A 22,386-nucleotide genomic window follows, 5' to 3' on the forward strand; every position below is an offset into this window, starting at 1 on the left:
TTGTACGTTACTCTGAAATGTTTTTATCTGGTGGTACTTATCGAGATATTGAGTTTGTAGGTCGAATACAATAATTATTGCCGTCTAGACTTCTCTTTGAGAAACGTATTGAATTATTTCGGTACAAATTAAAGATTAAATATGACACGACGGATCACATCAGGGGTTATCAGAGAATAATCAATAAAAAAAAGCTGGAACCTTTTTTTTATCTAAAACTTGAATTCTGAATTTGAAATATCGTTATGTAAATTTTTTATTACTTTTACACGACTATTTAGCCATGTAAAAACAATAAAAAAAAATAAAAGGGGGGCAATTTTATATAGAATTCATTTCTCATAAAAAAGATGTATAAAAAGAATTGTTTATACTGTACAGTCGAATGACCCTTGAGACAAAACTGCGGGCGTTAGAAGTTCATAAGTGTGATTCCTCGTCGATCCCGCGGAATCGATAAATTGCGAGCGCTGAGTTTACGATTATAACGTCGTGTGACGAATGGAGACAAGCGGATGTTTCATGCAGTGTCAAAGTCGCCTTCGCCAAGCACCGCGAGGCATCCGTCGGCGATCCTTCTCGCTTATACGTCTCCAGAGATTTCCGGTAAACGCAAAGCTATCTGAGATTCACGCTCAGGCGAGAATATCTCGCATCTGAGTACGCCTCGTATTCCCAGCTGCGCGATTATCCGGAATTTATTTAGTCGCGATCCGCGGGGTGCATTATCGCGCCGGGAACATTAGCGTTCGTATGGCCTGCGTACGCGTGCGGTAAGACGCTTATATCGCTGCCAGAATCTACGATTAGTAAAGTAATCGCATTTCGACCCGGGAGCATTTTGTTTCGGTAAAGCTCTCGGCTTGCGTGCGGCCCTAAATTGAGGCGCGAGCCGACGTATCCTTCGGGGTTTACGACGACCAGTATAAGTCCACCGACGAAAAACTGTTCTGCTCCGTGCCGCCGTATAAATATTCATTAAAGACGATATGAGGGACGCGTTTCTTTGCGGTTCTCCAAATCCTAGAAGACAGATGATTTCTGTATCTAAAAGGGGGATCACAAAAGAGTGTAAAAATATTTCATTAATATAGTTTATATCAAAGCTGTTTACTTATACACAGAGAAAAAGGTTTCTTTGGATTTAATATTCCTATTTATTTGAATAAAATTAGTTTTATTGAAACAACATATGCTTGTACGAAATATTATTTGTTTGAATAAAAATTTTGTTGTTTCATTCGAGAAACCTCTATTGTTTGAGAGAAATAAATTATTATTTGAAGTAATATCTTTCAATCAAATAATATATTATTTGGTTACAATGAATACAAACAATGAAACAAATTATTTGTTTGAAAATGGCAAAATATGTTGATAGAGATTATGGTAGAGATTATGATAGAGATTCATACAAATAATTGCCTTCTTAGAACAACTATTATATTTTTTGGCCGAAATTACGAAAACAATGGCTTATACGTTTAACGATAGGATTAAACGAACAGCACTATATGCTATATCAATTATGTTTGTGCAATATAATTTGATTACGCGAATACTGAAGATAGATATTATCTGTTTAAACAAATAATGTATTTAAGACAAAGATATACATTGTTTCAAATTCAAACAATCGCACTTATTGATTCAAACATTGGTTTGTTTGAACCATTCCAAATAACAAATTTACTTGGATACAATAAAATTTATTAAATCTTAAGAAATCTTTTTCTCTGTGTACGCGTGTAAATATAATCATCTTACAGGTTTCTCTTTAAAAAAAAAAGAATTACTTGCTTGGTTTATCATTTTCTATCATTTAAAAGTACAAATTTCTTCTTTGCTTCTGGTTCTTCCTTCTCCTCGTCGTCTTCGATAATCGTACGATAATCTTGACGTATAGTTTACGCTATGCGATTTTATCATCTAATTAGAGCCAAATTCACGCACCGCTCACAGTTACACGCGTTACCACAATTATGTCGTGATTACGTGGCGTGATTACATGGGTTTATATTACGACGCGATGCTATGTAATGCGCATCACGGGAGCCATTCGAAAGGGCTTTCGAACGCGGCCGGATTAATTGAATGTGATGCAAGATATTAGCGATTGCATGTGGATGGCAAAATGCGCGGTCAGTGATTTTTGCAACGAACGTGGCGAATTCATCGAGAAATAGTCTTCAGTGAATTCTCAATGATTCTCCGTCAATCGGTGCTTAGATATTTCTGCGAGCATCCCTAATTCATCTCTCGCGTATTACTCTCGTAATTTTTTTGTAGCGTAAACCGCAGCTCTGTAATCACCGAAACAGTAATCGTGTTTAGGTAAATTTCTCGATGAAATTATGTCAGAGTGTAAATCCTAAATTTATGTTGCATAGTCGTGAATCATCCTGCATATGGTTCTCTTGGCATATACGTTGGTAACTCAAGTACTTGGACGACAAGGCTAGAGACAGCTTCAGTTGGCTTGTCATAGTGCATTCTCATTATTTAGAGAAGTTGCATTACGTTTTATGCTGTTGGGACGAAGTCGGAATATGTATATGTATATAATGATGTTGATAAGCTTTTGTATCTTATTAATGATTTCAATTTTAAAACCGTTTTCTATGGTCATTCTATATAGCTTCCTAATTTTCAATTCCTTTTTAAATATTGTTACAAATATTATTTAATGTCTTAAAAAAATGTAAGGATACGTGTGTGTGTTGTAAAACAATTTATTATAAATCATATATTAATACTTTAGCTATTGCTTTTTTAAATTAATTTGATTTAGAAAAACTAATTCACTTTTGTTAAAGAAAACTTTATTTTAGTCATATGAAGTATAATTAAAATATGAAATTCAATAGTAATGTGACCGCGCGATGTACATCTTTCAAAACCCAATCAGTACTTGTGACTGAATAAAAACAGATTTTAAATACTGTGTATTGTAAAAAGAATAATCCATTTAAAAATACTCGACATATAATTTATTTTAACATTTTAACTACTATATATGTATACATCAAAAAAGTGCATAATTAATTTTTATAAATAAACTGTATATGGGCATACTGTTTATTTATAAAAGTTAATTGTGTATCTCTTTTTGATCCATATAGTAGTTAAACTAAATTAGTGTTAAACCATAATTACATTTTCAAATGGATTATACTTTTTACAACATGCAGTATTTAAAATCTATTTTTATTTAGCAGAAATATGATAACGACAAATGTATCTTTTTAGCTATTACATAGAATTCGTATTCAAAATTGCACGTAAATAATCAAACCTGGCGAAAATGATATCGTTTTATATGTATTTCGCACTATCGGCTCAAACAACGAGAAATGATGAACAAATGTGCAGTGCATTTGATTTTCAATTTGCGCATTCGTCGATGCGCTTTCTGTTCGTTGGTGCACCAGCGGTGACCCAATTTCGGGAACTTCGAATACGGGCTGCGTGGTGTTGGAGAAGCAAATTGGGTAACGATAATTCCAGCGATTCCACCCATCGCCGCTTCCCGCCTATCGTCGTCACGCTTCGCTCGCGAATATCTGTAGGATGATCCTCGACCATAGGATAAACTGAAGTACGGCCGGGTTAATGGTTCACTCGAATACAACTGGAATTTGTATTTGCTATAACTTAGCAGATTAATTCTACAAAGTTTCGGATAATTAAGAGATATCACGCCTCACTTGAACAGTTTCAATAGTTTGGAACAAAATTACAAAGATGTTTATTAAATTTATCTTCGAAATATATACATACATATGATATACATACATATGATATACTTCACTCTTGAACTTTGTGTTTTTTAGTTTTATCCGTTCGTTTTAACTGTTCTATAATATATTTATCGAACGCATTATCCACGTTGATTAATATTTTTAATGAAAAGTGAAAATATATGTATATATATATTTTCATTTTTCGTTAAAAATATTAATCGATGGCTTTGAAGTGTGTTGCAGTAAATTTTCGACTCGATTTTCTTTAGCGAAGAAATGATAGGAACTGTTTGAATATTCCCTTTCTTATTCCACTTCTAAATCTAAATATTACGATTGTTTCTTAAAACTGTTTCTGCTTCCGCTGTAAAAATGTTTTCATAAAAATTATAATAAAATAGAAACAAAACAAAAACTACAGTGGAAAGAGTAACTGAACAATCTCGCAGATGAATAATAAATTAATTAATAATTTGTAATATTAACGACTAATTAAGTCATGTTTTTTAAGTATGTTTAATAATTAATAAGTGTTAAATTAACAATGTTATTATTTTACACGAATTAAAATAGAATTGACGTTTTTGCCCCGTTGACATACTTTGCTTTATATTGCTTTGAAAAGAATCCTTGTTACAGTGAACGCGTTTTCTTCTGATTGTTTCACAAACGCTTTCGGATCGCGTTAAACAGTGAAATCATCGTAAAAAGTGAGGCAAAGAGAATTTTATTACTCGAAAATTTTATTACTCATAAATCTGACAGAGGAAAGATTTTCTTTTAATTTTTTGTGTATATAAAATAGTGAAAAATCTTTCTCAAAATTAATATGTATTATTCTGAAATTATTCTAAAATTAATGAAGCAAATAGATATTATTAATATAACAAAAATTAAAAAATATTTTTGCTTTATCTACAAGTTAAGTCTTTATATAAGCGATTTGATTTTTTGCTAGAATATGATATAAATTGCATGAGTTGTATATCATTTTATTTTGCAACACGCAAACATCTATTCCATTATTATTTTCAATGTTCTGAATACTTAATAATTTTATAAAATTATAATGGAACAAGATAAATATCTGCCTGGGCTTTGAAAAAGGGGAGACAAAAGAAACGGATGTAGAAAGTACAATTAAAACAAAACTTATTATTACTTACCTTACAAAATCAAGCGCGATCGATGATTTCTTATCGGGAGGTGTTCACGCGATATAAAGTTAGTCGATTTAATTCGAATCTGTCGTCTTCCTAATCTCCCCTATTGAGAATCCATTATTCCTGAGCACGCTCGCCTCCATTGTGAATGATATGCTTGTGACGTGCCCTGTTTCATTTGCGTCGCGAGATGAAACGTTGCGCGCACGGAAACAGCTACATCAAAAAAGAGAAAGAGTAGGAGAGAGAGAGAGAGAGAAAGAGAGAGTGTGAGGCTCTACATTCGTTCTCTTATTTACAGAATGGAGAGTCGCCGCAGTACGTGACGGACAGACTTCGGCAATTCTCGGATCCTTTGGCAAGGTTTCAACCAATTAACGGTGAGTGGTATTACTCGCATTCCACCTTGCGTACGGTTGCTTACAAATTTAGGTTCTCGGGGGAAGGTACTTAAGGCCGCGCAGTACAGGCTCTTGTATAACGCATAACGTATACTGCATAAGCGAATTAATCAATTAGAATCCTTCCTTTCCTTTTATTTCATAGAAAAGAAGGATTTTAATTGGTTGAGACGCTATGCATTATGCGTTATGCAAAACTCTGTCCTGCGACCTTTAACGCCAAGAAACCCGCCTGCCCTTCTTTATTCTCTTATACCTACACATCTTTCAGCAACCGCAACTAGAATCGTGTGTTCATATGTACGTGAATTACATAACAAAGAAATGATACCAATTGTTGCAATGATAATTTTGTTTCTTTAATAATACTGTAATAGTGACAGTGGTGAGAATATTTATGATAATCAATTCAACCTTGGATACTGCAACAAATATGATATTAATAAAAAAATGAATATTACATTTAAATATTGCGATGAAATATTAATTTGGATTATATTGTGGTGGGTTATATGAAGTTTACGTAGAAAAAAATAGACATTTTAAATTTATCTTTATCTTTTCATTTGTGTACTTTGACTGCGTTCAGAGAGCGCGCTATCAGCGCTTTTATGTCGTTTTAGCTTTATTGTTCATTATACGTAAAATAAAAATAGAACGATGTAATAGCGTTGATAGCGCGGTCCGCAAACACAGCCTTTGTGTACTAGAAAACTTTTTTACTTTTTAAAATTTTTCTTATTTTTACTGAATGTTTTACCGATGTTACATTTCGTTATTAGAAGTTTCTGATAATTAATATTGCAGTTAAAAGGAAAAAATCATCACCATTATTACTTATTAAATTAGAAAAACTGTTATAAATTAAAAAAGGACTTAATTTGCGTACGTCCATCTTTTAGTCTTTTAATTACCGACTATTTGAGCCTTAAATTATGTCTCATATGCTAGATTACGTCTCTATTATTATGGAGCACACGTGGCACAGAAAGATTGTTAGAGAAAGATCGTATGGTATCTTTTCTGCGGCACGTATTCCTTCGCAGAAGAAACAGCGAAATGATTAGTGCACCGTGTGTCCGTAGTCTCGCAAATTCTCGTCGGTCATGACTCGTTCTGTCATGCAAAAAATCATCAACATCTGCATCGCATAAGGCAGCATTAGTATACATACAAGTCGTCATGCAGCTTCACGATTGAAGAACCCATAAGATCAAATTTGCGTTCGTTGTCTCACATGCACAACGAACAAAAATAGATCGTATTTCCGTAAAAATATGTGAACAAATGTAACTTTTTGGTACATGTATGCTTCAGACTACCATATACTGTGTTCTTTTTTTAACAGATTCTATAACAAGATCAGAATTACTTTTCACTGAATAAAAATTTAATGGAAACACTGTATTTATCGCAAATTTTAAAAGACTCTTTAAAAGACATAACTTTAAAAAAAGTGATTTTTGAGTTATTACCACGAATGAGTTAAATAAACATTATTCTATCAGTTATCAAATGAATTAATAAAAGATCATCAACACGTCATAACTCAAAGAGAATGATTTAAAAAAAATTATCACAATTAGTCAAGAAAGGATGATTTTTTAAGGGTTGTGAATAATAAAAATGACATTTGATCATGTTAAGAATATATTTTTTTTACCGACTATATTTGATTAGTCAATAATTTTCTGTTCAGTTGGAAAATAATTTTACCCTTTCCTAGGAAACTCAATTTTTTTAATCTTGTCACTTTTAAAATAATGCGATACAGAAACCATAAATCTCTACCATACAGTGATATCAAAGATATTGCCGGCGGTTATAGGTCAGATACAAAAATAATATCTCATATCGTCACAATTGGTCGCTTGAACTCATCTAAAATAGTTTAACGGTGCACAAACAGAAGCGATAAGACTCGGTTGCGACCGAAACTTCCGTCGTTTCCGTTTCCTTTTCAAACTGCTGCTTCGTCGTAGTTGCTCGGGAAGCATTTCCAGAGCAAAAGCAACAGCCTGTGCGAGTATTATCGTTAGAATCGGCGTGTTTTGTACGTGTCGCGTAATCTTCGAGCAGAGGTACATACCGACGCGCGTCTTACAAAGTAAACCGATACAGATGATCTAAAATGGCGGGTCACTTGAACGCACCCCGGCAGGTATTTTTAAGCAGATTAATGTCGGACACGAGACGGGGCATTAAGCAGATCGGTATTAATGAGTTTTGTCATCCTTGAGTGACACCCGAGTCTCCGTTTGGTTACACTCGCCGCTATAGATAGCCCACCCATGCGCGCTTCTGTGGTGCAACATTTCTCCCCACGACCGCTCGCACGGTCGCGCGCGTAAAGACGATATATCGTGCCTACGAAAATCTTCGGATGTACGTAGAAACTAACGAGATTATCCCGTCGCACTTGCTGTGCTAAAAGAGCAAGGCGAATTGGCTCACAGAATTTGGATAATCGAACAGAGTGTCATTTCATTGACGTCGAATGTAAAGGCAAATTAAATAAAACGGGATAAGAGATAACGGAAAAGACTGTTTATATTAAGATTTGATTAGAAAGTATATACAATGTAAATTCAAGGATAAATGCCTGGATCAAGATTGAGAATTGTTATATACGGTATATAATCGACTTAATAAAATCTTTGAATTTTCTTTTTACATCTGAAGAGACAATTTTGTATTAACGAAATAATAATAATTTTTTTATTTCTCTCGTAAAAAAGTTGAAAAGATCACTTTAAATTAAATTACTTTAATTGAATCGAAGTGTTTTCGTAGACTTGATTTACATTCTTATATTGTGTTATTTAATACATCTTTTCTGTAGAATTTACTTTGTACATTCATTAACGTAAGGTTGGAATTTGATTCGATCAACTTTTTGTCGATTACGAATAAAGACTTTTGATAATTATGAGATTCTCTGAGATTTTCAGTGTTTATTAATTTAATTTCTTGATATTGCAGATAATTACAGAATTTTTCACGTTTAGAGCGTAACATCTTTACATTTTTAATTATTCAGAGTGATTCATTGCTTCTCGATTCAATACTCAAGTTAAAGGCTTCTATATTGTTCGATTTCTAAAAACTTTATCTCGGTTTTGAAATTAAAAACTTGATTCCTCTCATATGCTTTAAATTCTATTAAAAGTTTGCACAACGCCCTGAAAGCGAAAGGGTTGAAAAAATGCTTTGTCGCATCTGGTGCCTGCCCGCCCTTTCCGTGTCAGTAGTAAAACGTATACCGTGAATAAGCCTTGATATCATGAAGGCAATAACCTCCATCGAGCTATTGCGAATCTTTATTTACGAAAATATTTTATGACAGACTGGCTATTTCCATTTTTACTTCATTTATTTAACATAGAAAATATCAATAGGTATTTGTGTTTTGAAGGAAAAAAATGATTTGGAGAAGAGATATTTTAGATAACTGAACGTAAAGGCATTTGAAGGTTCAACAACACTCGAACAATGGATTCGGGCAGGTACTTGATATCCGGCAGACTATAAAAGCAATAAATCCAATATGCCGTTATACCTGGCTGTTTGGTTGGCTTTTTTATATCATACATATAAACTCACACTTTGCCGTGTGTGTACTGAGTATTCGCTCTCTTAACTTCCTGGTATTCGCCAGGTGAATGATAAATCTTTGGAGGCTTCGATATCAAACGTACGTGCGATCACTTTATCAGTCTCATTTGAGATAGCAGAAAGAAATTATTTTCGTGATGAAAGTGAATTTCATGAATCAATATTTGAGCATATGTAGCATCTTCTATTTATCATATTTGTATTTAAACATATCATATGTATAAGATGATTCATTTTTTAAATCTCAACAGGCAAATATTTTGAAAATATGCAGTTTTGCAAAAAACATTTCAAATAAAAGTTATATGGTGTAAAGGGGGATGTCACCATTGTACATTCTCCTTTACGCGATATAATTTTTATTTGGAATGTTTTCTTGGTAAAATTGCGTATTTATATATGTTGGACTATGTATTGTATACCATGTTCTCTCATTGCACACATTTTCGTATATTTTACACTTTTTATATCACACAAGATGCAAGTGCATTTCTGAAATGCATTTCTTGCTAATATTCATTTTAGTCGAGCCTTTTGTGACATTCGATTCGATTAAGGAACTTAATAGAGTTGTGAACTGTGATACAAAGATGTCATGTCGCGATATTTCCGTCGATTATCTGTCATTTGCTACCTATTTTCAACGTTTATCAATCACGCAATTCGCAATACGGAACTGAGATTAATCCTCCTGTCAATAGCTTGCGGTCAGGTCGCTTTCCGACGATCGATCCTCTCGGCACACCAAATTCTCGCGTGGTGCATGATGTACTATCCGCCCCGTCCGTCTGCTTTTTCGAATGCTTCTCTCTCCGTCTCTCGCTTCTCGACAATGCCACAAAGACGATGCGGCGTGATGCGTTTTGAGATAAATTATTCGGGAGGCAGGAGACCGCGCGTTGGAGGGCGCGGCCCTATTTTCCGGTCGACCGCCTATGCAATTTCGATCACTGGCACGCCAAGAGAGGCTGCCTCGATGGCACCACAATGCGGCCTCGATCTTCGTAATTGACTTCCCATCCGAGGTCCCCTCTGACACTTCGTCAGCCCGTAAATGCTCGCATAAAAAGAGAAAAAAAGAAAAAAAAATGATCACGCTGTCGATTGCGTCGAAAAGACGTGTGCCGTTGTCAATTTCCGTGAAATATGCGACCCGTCTCTATTCATTGTTTCCCTTACACTTATTCGGCGAGATGGCATTTATTTCGAGAAATTATTGCGTTATCAAAACCAGAAGAGTATGAGAGAAATATAGAAAATTGTTTAATGGGAATTTAGACAAATTAGACCTTAACAGACGCGTTATAATACAAACAGGAATCCCTACTAAAAAAAATCACGTCACAAAGTTACATAACGAAATCATGTAATTAAAATTAATAAATCACATAACTGTTCCAAATCAGAATTCTTTAAATCATGTAATTTGAAAAAAATCTCATGAAATAGAAATAATTTCATCTATCATATGACTTTATTGTTATCAAATTTTAAATAATTAAATGATAGAAATAGAAGAATAGAACAAATCATCGTATAATTTTTCAAATCAAATTATGAGATTTTAAAAGATCGTACTGATCACGTATTGATTTGGAATAATTCGTTACCTGATTTACGTATATTAATTACATGATTTCGTTATGTAACTTTGTGACGTGATTTTTTTCAGTAGGGGTACGTTTAAATTACACTTGCATAAAATTATATATATTTATAAAATATGTAAGAAATACAGAAATAATTTTTCTCAAAAGATTAATCAGAGTTATCTGTCAAGTCCTAATACTCGTGGCTATAATTCTTTCGTTTCTGATGTGTTCGTTCTTTTTTAACGTAGATATATTAAATCCATTCTATAATTGCGTAAGCATTGAAAGTAGTTGTAGTTGTAAGAATTGACTAATCACGGCCGAATATGAGGAGAATATTCGACTGTAATTGATCAATTTTTATAATTACAACCACTTATAGCTATGCTTACACAATTGAGGAATAGGCTTTAGTTTTCTTCACAGCTTTTTATATAGCTTTATAATTTTATTATTATCCCACTTGGAATGCTATTGTTCGACTGGCTTATTATGCGTAACAAATTATAGAACCAATTCTTAATTTGATTTACATACATTGTATGAAAGGATTAATATATTCGCATGCGTTTACCTGATTCCGAATTGTAGTCGTTTAACGCGAAGATTGCTATCAATTTAATTTACCCTACTCTATTTTAATCCGAATCATAAAATATATCACAATAGCGATACCTGTCACTCATACGTGCTATTAAATGTTAACAAATTTATTTCTCGTCACGTAACAGTGTGTTTCTCAACACTCCTCTCCGAAAGATATATTCATTTATTACGCGTCGTTAATCTGCTCGTAAACGCTGAATATTGCTCGTGTAAAAGCTATTAGAGCTATCGTCATCAAGATCAAGAGCCTCTTGGTGCACTCTGCTTACACTTAATGCAAAATGGAACGAAGATATCGTTATGGGTTAGTTGATAACTCTTACATTAATTGATTTTGTACACCTCTCTCAAACTAAGATAACACACGTTAAATTATTAATATAAATTAAAAAGTTGCATTAGAGAGACGTAGTGATGAACGTAGAATGTTTGTGAGAGAAAAGTCAAGATCCAAATCTAATTAAGGATGTATAATTAGAATACGCACAGAATAAATAAAATTTCCTGTATATCATCGAGCAAACGTCTACATATCACGCATGCAGACGACTCTTAGGGTGGCGGTGTGTCGAAGTAACCAGCGGACTCTTACATATGTTCTATATTAAATTATTGCGTTTATGCGACACTACCCTCGTACTAGCGAAGAAGGAACGAGAGAGCGAGGGAGAGAGCGCGAGTAGGAAGAGCGCAAGAGATCGAAGAGCGGAGAGCCGACCGGTACTTGGACATTTATCCCCTCAGCTATTTCCGTGAGACACTTGTAATGTTTTCGTTTTTCCTCCGTGCCGAAAATGCGGCGGGATTAATTGGCCTACATTCTGAAAATAGATGAGCGCTACGGCGTGCGCGTGTACGTGCGTGTCCCGCCTGTGTATGAGCGTGTGAGTCGACATGCACGCATGCACGCGTTGACCGGCGTTGAACATCGTTAAAAATCATTATCGTACAATCGATTGATTTAATAAAATCTTAACTTTCGAGTCTGCACGTGTATACAATAATGTCGCTAATTAATCTCTATTGATTCTGTATTCGTCGAAATATTTTGCAAAAGACACTATATAAAAAAGAACACAATTTTATATCCAAATTTGACTTTATTATTAATTTTTCCTTTTGTATTGACGAAATTATAAAAAATATACTTTTTATAGTTATATATAAAAAATAGTCAATGAAATAAATAATTATTTTCTTTTAGAACTCAAAATTGAATTTATAATCTTGCATAAGGCAATTTCTCATTTTACTATTTGGTTTCTTTTTGCCCATCCGAGCAGTAGCAGAGTTGTATCACTGTCGACAAGTTGTCACGATATGGTTACTTCGGGCATGTGAATGCTTCAGCCATGCCAGCTCGCATCACGTGCACTGTGTACATGCTTGCTCTGTAACATCTTGCGAAGAGATTCTCCCTCGATCAAGTTATTTGCTCTGCAGAACGCTCGTATATGTGTGGCGTTTGTGACAAAAGTAAAATCTATATTAAAATAATAAATTATAACATTATTTATTTGTAATCTTTGTAGATTTGTTGCCTATGATATCAATCGACATACATATATATGTATGTCGACGTACATGTATATGTATATGTACATGTATATCGACGTACATATATACAGGGTGTTTCCAAATTAAATGGCAAAACTTCGGGAGCGTGTAGAGGAGTAAAAAACTAAGAAAAAAAGTCCTATAGACATATGCTCCTTTTTGCTTTGTTTCGCAGGAAATCACGAAAAAAGAAAAAAATATATTTAATTTATTATTTTAATTATTTTATTTATAAACTTTTTAATGAAGATTTTGTTCGAAATGTGCACCTCTTGCAGCAATACAAGCATTGCATCTGTCAAACACGGCTCTTGTAGCAGCCAGGCACTGTTCTTGCGATATTCTGTTCGCTGCAGCTACGATACGATTTCTCAAATGTTGCTCTGATTGAATAGGCGAAGAATAAACTTCTTGCTTCAGAGTACCCCATGCATAGAAATCTAATGGCGTTAAGTCGGGCGAACGAGTTGCCCAATGTACTGCTCCTCCACGTCCAATCCATCGTTGTGGGAATTTTCTATCTAACCAGGTTCTAGCGACTCTGCTGTAATGAGCAGGGCATCCATCTAATTGAAACCACATTTCAGTACGTTGTTGTAATGGGATGTTTTCTAAATAGTCAGAAAATTCATTCTCCAAGAAATTTAGAAAACGGTCCCCATTTAATCTTGCAGGTAAAAAAAACGGTCCCACTAAAACGTCGTTCCAAATTCCAAGCCAGACATTAACAGAAAACTCTTGCTGAAATTTGTATTCTCTAACAGACCTGGGATTTTGATGAGCCCATAATTCCTTTGATTAATTATTCCACCTCTGGTAAATGTTGCCTCATCTGACCACATTATTTTAGATGGAAATAAAATATCATTGTGGCATGTCTGAAGGTACCAGTTACAAAAGTTCAATCTGTTCCAATGATCTTGAGGTAATAAATTTTGCACTTTTTGAATGTGGTAGGGATAGCGATTATCTCCTTTTACAGTTCGCCAAATTGTTTGTGGTGACACTCCCAATACAGCCGACGCATTCCGAACGCTGGTCTCAGGATGATTGTCAAAATGTTGTAAAATACGATTCCCTGCCTGCAAATCTCTTCGTAACGCTGCTTGAAATCGGTTGTTTTCTTGTCGAATTGAAAATGTTCCAGTCTCTCGCAATCTATTAAATGTCAACATAAACACTCTTCGGTTTGGCACTCTTCTGTTTGGAAATCGTCGTGCATATTCTCGCACCGCCTTTAAAGCATTACCGTTGCAGAAACCGTATACAAAAACCATATCAGCATATTCACTATTAGAATACGTACGCGGCATATTGCAAAAGACAAAATTCATCTACTGTTAAAGGCTTTCAAAGAGCGACTGACAAATTCATAACAGAAAGTGGAAAATGTAATCAAATATGTCGGTGCTAGATATGGCAAGAAATGTAAACATTTTTTTTCGATTTCTCTGAAACGGAGCAAAAACGAGCATATGTCTATAGGACTTTTTTTCTTAGTTTTTTACTCCTCTACACGCTCCCGAAGTTTTGCCATTTAATTTGGAAACACCCTGTATATACATTGCACCGAGTGTCGTTTATAATATCATAAATTAAGACACGATTCCATCAATGTAAGATTAATTTTGGTCGATATTCATAGTCCGTCCTTATTTCAAGACCATCTTAAGTAATATCTTAAGATGATACTGTTTTATGATTAGCTTATGACATCTTCCCGCATAACATTTTAGATTTCAAATACGTAGCAGATACATGAAACTTGAAATGTTGCTATATAGCAGATACATAGCAATACGTATGAATTATATACCAAATACATATTTAATACCGATAAATGTCCGCCTATAAATACGTAATTTACTTACGTATCAGATACATATAATTTGCAATGTTATAGCTATATAGTAGATTTGTAGCAATACGTATAAATCATGTATCAGTATACGTATTTAATACCGATGAATTTCCGTGCTATAGATATGTAATTTATATTACATACCAAATACATATGACAATATATATTTTTTCCGTATTAAAAATACGTAAATTATATATTTGATACGTATTCCTAATATTGCAAATACGCGTTCAAAATGTATTATATATATGTACATGTATTATATAAGCCATTTACAGGCCAAAGTGGATAATTCTATTTTTTTAATTTAAAAAAATTTTAATTCCAACTTGATTGTGATACATATTTTTGAAACTAAATTAAATAAAAAGTTGTTTGAAGTGTAGACATATGTATATCAGTATATATATTATAACAATAAGTTACATAAATAACGTTAAAAACAATAAGTTTTTAACGTTACTTATTATAAAAATCAGGCCTTATATTTATTAACATTTCACATATAAAATTTGTTATACAAAATGTTACACAAATTTAGAATACAATACTTTTTAAACAGTTATAGATATACTTAACTTTATAATCTATAATCGTAAATAAGCTGATAATGTATTGAATACATCCTATAATCTTACCTGATCACGAATAAGTTGCTAATATGGAATCTATTCCATATTCTCAACTCGATATATTCCACATTATTTGCATGTCGTCATACGTCAAAAGTCTTTCCGTAATAATAAACAAGTTAAAAATTGCAATTTGTCTGCATAATATTGTTCATACAACATTATGTAACATTAAAAATCTATGTAATATAAGTATTAACAATTAAACTTACCTTCAGTTTATGAAGGTATTCACTTTTTAGAAAATGCTGCCGAATCTCCTGACGCAACGAAAATGAATAAATGTTTATTACCATGAAACGTTTTGTCGGATTGAGCTCATTGTTTGTTATGACATGTTTGGTAGCAATTGCCATGGGTGTCCACGGGAGGGAGGCAAGGCGGAGCATTTGCCCCCCCCCCTGGTTGAGAGACGCGTGTTTAATAAAAGCGCGTGTGGGTGGAGTTAAAATTTAAAAATAATACAAAAATACCCTGGTGAAAAAATTTCGCTGAAATTATTCTACGTTTTGGAAAATTTCAGCGCAATTGCTGAAAATTTGCTGAAAATTTGCTGAAATTTCACTGAAAGTGAATTTTTCAACTAACATATTGAAATATCATTGAAATTTCTCTGAAATTGAACTGAAATTTTGCTGAAATTTTTATTAAAATTTGTCTGAAATTTTGCTAAAAATTAATTTTTCAACTAAAAATCGCTGAAATTAAACTGAAATTTTTCTAAAATACTGAAATTTTGCTGCAAAATGTTTCCAAATGTGAAATAACTTCAGCGAAATTTTTCCATCAGGGTACAAAAAAAATAAAATATATAAAACCTCAAAAAACGAAATATCTTCCTCGACATACACCTACCTTGTCGTGGTGAGGAAGATTTTAACTAAAAAGTAAAAGGTGTACACATTAGAAATTAATAAGTGATGAAAAAAGTCATTAACTCGACACTTGCATTGTAGGAATTGTAGGATCACCAAGGAAGGAAATATTTGAACATTTTTTCCTTACGTGTGGCAAGACTGCCCCCCCCCCCTTAGAAAAAATCCTGTGGACACTCATGGCAATTGCAACAACTTTCAGTGATTGCCGCTGTATTACAATGCTTCGTTTAAAAACTAAGTCACTATTCCATATTAGCAGCCATCTGTAACTCTTAATCCTTGAATACCAATCACTTGAAAAACATCAATTCGAATTCAAACAATTCGAACTCATAAAAACTTTCATGTCACATCCCTTATTATTATATTACGTAAACTCTCTAGAATGTTTAACAACAAATTCTCTACTTGCACACAATGTTTCAGAATTTTCAGAATTTTTGAATTATCTTCCTCATGAGAATGTGAAAAAAACTCCAAATCTTGTTTAATATATTTGAATAATAATATAGCCTTTGAATATTTGAAATAAAATGCAATAATAGAAAATATACCTAGATGCTCAATATGTATACTTGTACTTTTAAATCCATATCTTTCCTATATATGTCTGTTAATGTATGATCTGCTGCTATAAGAGGCTTAAAATTTATGGATATTTTTTAAGATTCTTTTTATAAGTTTTTTGTAGACCAGTTCCTTCCTTTATATAACAGCTGTAATAGATAATGACTTAACAGATAAAGACTCTTATTGTCATATTGTACTATTACTTATTGTCATACATACAACACAGATAGAAACACGAAAAAATATTTTATTGTAAAATCTCATGGTTTTTTAAATTCTTTATGTAATATCTAATATTATATTTTTGCATCATTGGATCTTCTAAACTATTAATCGAATATTTACCACTTTATTCGTCATTGTTGAGTTGACTCTCGTATTGGATACTCTCAGTTATATGACAAATTAAATTCTTTTGAGACTTTTAATTTCTATTGAACAAAACCTTATGCTTTTATTATTTTATGATCCCCATGTTTTCAATCATATAAATCATATAAATCCATATTTTGTTTAAAAAGTATTGTATCTGTTTAAATTTTGTTTAACAGTCGTATTTATACGTTTATATTATTTCTATAATCGTAAAGTGATATTAAAAATATAATAAAATAATGTAATTACGAAAATTCATTTCTTTTTCTTCAAGTAACCCCATTCTTCTTTGATTATATCCGCAGCTTTTTCAGCAATCATATAAACAGGTATGTTTAAGTGCCCCGATATAATTTCAGGCATGATAGACGCATCTGCCACTCGTAATCCTTGAATACCGATCACCTGCAATACATTGTACATAAACATTGTACCTATATAAACTGACAAATTAAAAATATACACTTGTATGGCACACTACTTATTATATTTCTAGTAAATAGTCTAATGCGTTTTTCCAGGAAATACCTTTAATTTAGGATCAACAACAGCGGTAGGGTCTCCCTTTGTTCCCATTTTGCAAGTTCCAGAATAATGAAAAAGCGTGGAAGACATGATCCTTAACGCGCATTCCCAATAAGCATTGGAATCATACTCATAGTCGTTGCATTCAGTATAAGTAATATTTAATAACTGAGAATTCAATGCCTGCATCGTCTTTGTTTGACCCAAACTTAATGCAGTTCTAATACCTGCGATCATTGTCTCCATATCATTTGGATCGTTAAAATAATTCAATGTAATCTCCGGTTTAACATTAATATCATTAGCTAATAATTTTATTTGACCACGACTTTTTGGTTTCATCAATATTGGTGCAACGCTCCAACCATATATGTCAAAATATTTATTCCATTTCTGACGTATAGATTTTTTTAAATTTAATATGTCTGGAAAAATATCGTCTTTAAATGAACTACCGGCAAATAGTATTTCGATATCTGGTAAACCGTTACGTTTTTCCGGGTGTTTTGTATTAACGAAACCGATGCCTTCTATTCCACCCGGGATCGTTAACGGTCCTGTTCGCTTTAGTAAAAAATCGGTCAAATATGGATTAAAAGGGTTTAACAGTTCGTTTGGTAATAAACTTGTCGATGTATTTATTGTCCATGTTAATCCATAGAAGGCTAGATGATCCATAAAGTTCTCGCCGACTGGTGCATCTTGAACGACGTCTATACCTAATTCGATAAGATGTTTCATTGGTCCGATGCCGGACAACATCAATAATTGAGGTGATCCAATAGCACCTGCACATACAATCACTTCTTTCTTCGCAAACACACGTGTAGTTTGATCATGCTTAACAAACTCTATGCCGATTGTTCGTTTTGTACTAGGATCGATCAACAGTTTTGTCGCCGTACTCTCAAGAGTTACATGAAAATTGTTGCGATCGCGCATAGGATTTAGATACGCTTTGTTGCTGCTTATGCGGGTTCCGTTCATGATTGTAGTCTGCAAATATGAGAATCCTATTTCCTCCTTTCCGTTGTAATCTATTATTGGATATCCCATTTCCTTGCCAGCTTGTATAAATGCTTTTGCCACGCTCGTGTGAAATTCTGGTTGGGTGATATGTACTGGTCCATTGGTACCATGATAGGCAATATCCGACTTCAATTCTGGGATATCCATTGTTTCTAATTTTTTAAAATACTTTAGGATATCTTTATATGCCCAGCCCTCGTTTCCCATCTCGGCCCAGCGATCGTAATCCTTCGCGTTTCCTCTACTAGCAACCATATAATTTAGTACGCTACCTCCGCCAATAACTTTTGCTGTTGGACAAACGCAGTTATTGCCTTCCATGCCTAAACAGTACTTATTAGATGGCTTCGTTCGATAGCTTCGATGTATCTTGGTCTTTTGCAGTAAACCAGAAATTATCGGGATATCCATGTATAAGCTTTCATGTGTTCCATCTTCGATCAGTAGCACTTTAATCTGAGGAATCTTGCTCAATCTCGCAGCTATAGTTGCGCCGGCTGTACCAGCGCCAATCACTATGAAATCAAATGTATCTCCAGATTGCGGTGTTTTGTCCGGTACTTGTTCGGCTGAATAACATCGGCTCTGTATAAAGAAAACCACGGTTCCTTTAATCAGCTTTAGTATATTCATTAATCTTGATCCTCCCGTATCGCCATAAAGAGTGTTGTTTGGTAGGTACACTTCTGATAGGCTGATTATGATGGCAATGATAACGAAAAAGATTGCCGTCTTTTTCATTATATTTTTTAAAATAAATATCCTTTGGCTTCTTCTTATAGTAATGATAAAGAACGGTGTCTGGATGCTCGATGTACCTATATTATAATATATTATATTTGTATAGATGTCACAGCGAACTAACAACATAAATGTAAAGTAGAAGCCAGATTATTAAACTGAGCCACAATGCCAACTTTTGGCCAAAACTTTTGGGAATTCTGTTCAAACAGATATTTAAATTATCACCGAATTGTAAATTCTAATGAGTGTTCTTACTTCCTATATATATTCCCACTTTCAACTTGGTCCGAAATCTGGTTTGATACTATTCACATTCACATATATAAAATCTTACAAAATATATATAAAATCTTATGTATTCCGTTTCACGCATGATACACACATGCTAATCTATTCTTCTTTAATATTCAATAATCCATAAGGTAAAATGATATGTGCAATATGTATGAAACGGAATGTTCTCCTATTACGTAATATTTCTTGAAAGATTGCTTAATGACGTAATCTGTGATCCAACCGAGGCAAGTAAAATGTTTTCTCGACGCTCAGTTTGATAAGTGGATTTGGCTGATCGTGAGTAGGAGAGACCAAGGATAGTAGACTCATTTTTCAATTTCGAATTTTTACAGACGAAATTAAGAGATTTATCGAAAAAATGAATTCTACGCCAGTTACTACATACATTTGACTAATAATATTTATCTAATAATATTTTAATAATAAGGGAAAAACTGATAATTACTATGAAAAAAAATGCATTTTTTTAATGCATTCCATCTGATTTAACTAGTCTCGGGATCGGGGTAAGATGACTGATGGTATGGGGTAATTTGATTAACATTATTAAAATAAAGATTAATAAATATTTTAAGGTACATCTTTGGCTACATAATAACAAAAATTTTATAAAAATGTATTTTAAACACAAACATATTTATTATAAAATAAAAAATGTATAACTTTGTACTAAATGACAATTTATCTAATCCGAATCGTTATCCGAATTCCGAATTACAGTTATAACAAACATAGTACGATAAGTTACCCTTTATGCATTTAGAGTATCCATACACATGTTCACAAAATTATCCTTTAAATTATTCTTAATATTTTCACATTATTATTACTACTTCTATCACACTTAAAAATAATTTTTCAGAAGAAAGAAGGATCTATGAACATATATGGATATGTTTCATATATAATTATATATGTTTATGAATATTTATACATGTTTATGTATAAATGTTCATAAACGTATATAATTTATCATATTATGTATGTTTATACATATTTATACATATTAATGCATAAAAAATTTCTTATACATATAATTTAACTATTATTACTGGTAAAAAAAGTTGATAGGGTATGATTGAAAACGATAAGATTTCTATCAATTTGTATCGTTTTCTGTAAGTTTATATCATTTTCTATCGTTGACCTCGCAAGCATCACGATTGATCGGATATGAATCCTATCGTGTTTTATCGGATTTTGTAAGATTTATACAAGATTCCTATAAGATCTGATTCAAATTAGTGAATTTACGAACCAAATTTCATATTGAAAACGATAGGATTTTTCTATCGTTCTCTATTAACGTTTTTACCAGGGCGTAGAGTGAATGACAGATTTTTTAACTTAACAAACTTTAACAATTAATATTTCGATTCACAAATCAGAACAATGCTTCTTTTTGCTAAATACGTTCTTTTCGTGCAAAAACACATCAAATGAGCCAGTTTTATCGAGATTAGACGTAAGGGAACTAAACTTATAATATTTACCACTGAGGTAAATCTTTTTAAAATATTGCCACTCTTTTTCAAGAAAAGTGAAACATTTTCACTCTTTTTCAAAACTGACTGTATTTTCACTCTTTTAGAGTGAGATTTCATTTCAAGAAGTTTGGGAATAGATACTATCAGAGTCGTCACTAAATTAGTCATATAGCCCCGTATTATGGTTAGCCTACTAGCCCTATCCGTTCATTTTTTAAAAACATTAACAGTATACGATAACAAAGACAGATAAACAAAAAAAATCTGTTGGACTTTATTAAGTAAGAATTACGCTTACTATCTAAATGAAAATAAAATATCTCAGACAATTATATACGATTGTAAAACAAAAACTTTAAGAATAAAAATGTTTACTTAGGTGTACGATTTTTTAAAATTGTAGCGTAACTTTTATCATAGATGTGTTAGCAACGAGATGTTACAACAGACTGAGCGGCAGTCGCTGTTGCGTGCTCAAACGGGTTTACGCGTGTCTCGCGCGATAACGTATAGCCTCGATTATTCTACTTATCCCTATAGTTTACTGACCCCGGTCTCTCCTATGAAATGATGTAATTTGTAATATATGCTAATATAAAAGTGACAGAAACATATTTCTTTCAGGGACAAATTGATCTTTGAATTCTTGTTAGAACCTTAGTTTAAACTAAGTTTAAACTAACTTATTAAGCTTTTCAATTTTTAATTATTAACTTAATTTATTTAATACAATATGATTTAAAGTAGTTAATATTTCTAATGTCAAACAATAAATTGAACAAATTATTATAAATGTGAGACACTGAATAAAAGTAAATAAAGATGATTTGATTTTAGCTCATATATTTTACGAGTAAGGAGATGAATAATATTAATTCTTACACACATTAACAATCGCGAAGGTTCATATAAGAAATTTATTTATATTTCAAAGATATAAAAAAATGCATGGTATCATAATTTATTCCTAAAAAATAATATATTATGGTATAAATTAATAAATATATTGAGTTTATATATTTTTCTAAATAAGTTGCTCGTAAATGAATGTCTCTAAATAATTAATGTTTTAATAATCCTTAGAAGAGAAAGTAGTATCATGACCAGATATAATGGCTCCTCTTCATATTCCCACTATTTATAAGGTAGCGAATTATAGTAAACAACACACATGAATATACAGGGTGTTTCCAAATTAAATGGCAAAACTTCGGGAGCGTGTAGAGGAGTAAAAAACTAAGAAAAAAAGTCCTATAGACATATGCTCCTTTTTGCTTTGTTTCGCAGGAAATCACGAAAAAAGAAAAA

At 32.8% G+C, this 22,386-nt stretch overlaps 1 protein-coding gene across 5 annotated transcripts in view; it reads left to right on the forward strand.

Annotated features, from left to right (window-relative positions):
* Positions 1-22,386, forward strand: part of nau (myogenic-determination protein nautilus) — a 50,797-nt gene that overhangs the window by 11,835 nt on the left and 16,576 nt on the right. For 4 of the 5 annotated variants that reach the window (XR_001936776.1, XR_001936777.1, XR_001936778.1 and 1 more), the window contains exon 4: positions 5,208-5,286. Coding sequence is in view for 2 of the 5 variants with exons in the window: in XM_018453255.1 (XP_018308757.1) it covers positions 5,208-5,286 (79 nt within the window). In the remaining 3 variants the exon portion in view is untranslated. Of the gene's footprint in view, positions 1-5,207; positions 5,287-6,353; positions 6,508-22,386 lie in introns of those variants that run through there. The other variant, XM_018453256.1, reaches the window with a different exon arrangement.

Source organism: Mycetomoellerius zeteki, unplaced genomic scaffold (assembly GCF_001594055.1).
Source record: "Mycetomoellerius zeteki isolate Tzet28-1 unplaced genomic scaffold, Tzet1.0 scaffold369, whole genome shotgun sequence".
NCBI classification, from domain to species: Eukaryota; Metazoa; Arthropoda; class Insecta; order Hymenoptera; family Formicidae; genus Mycetomoellerius; species Mycetomoellerius zeteki.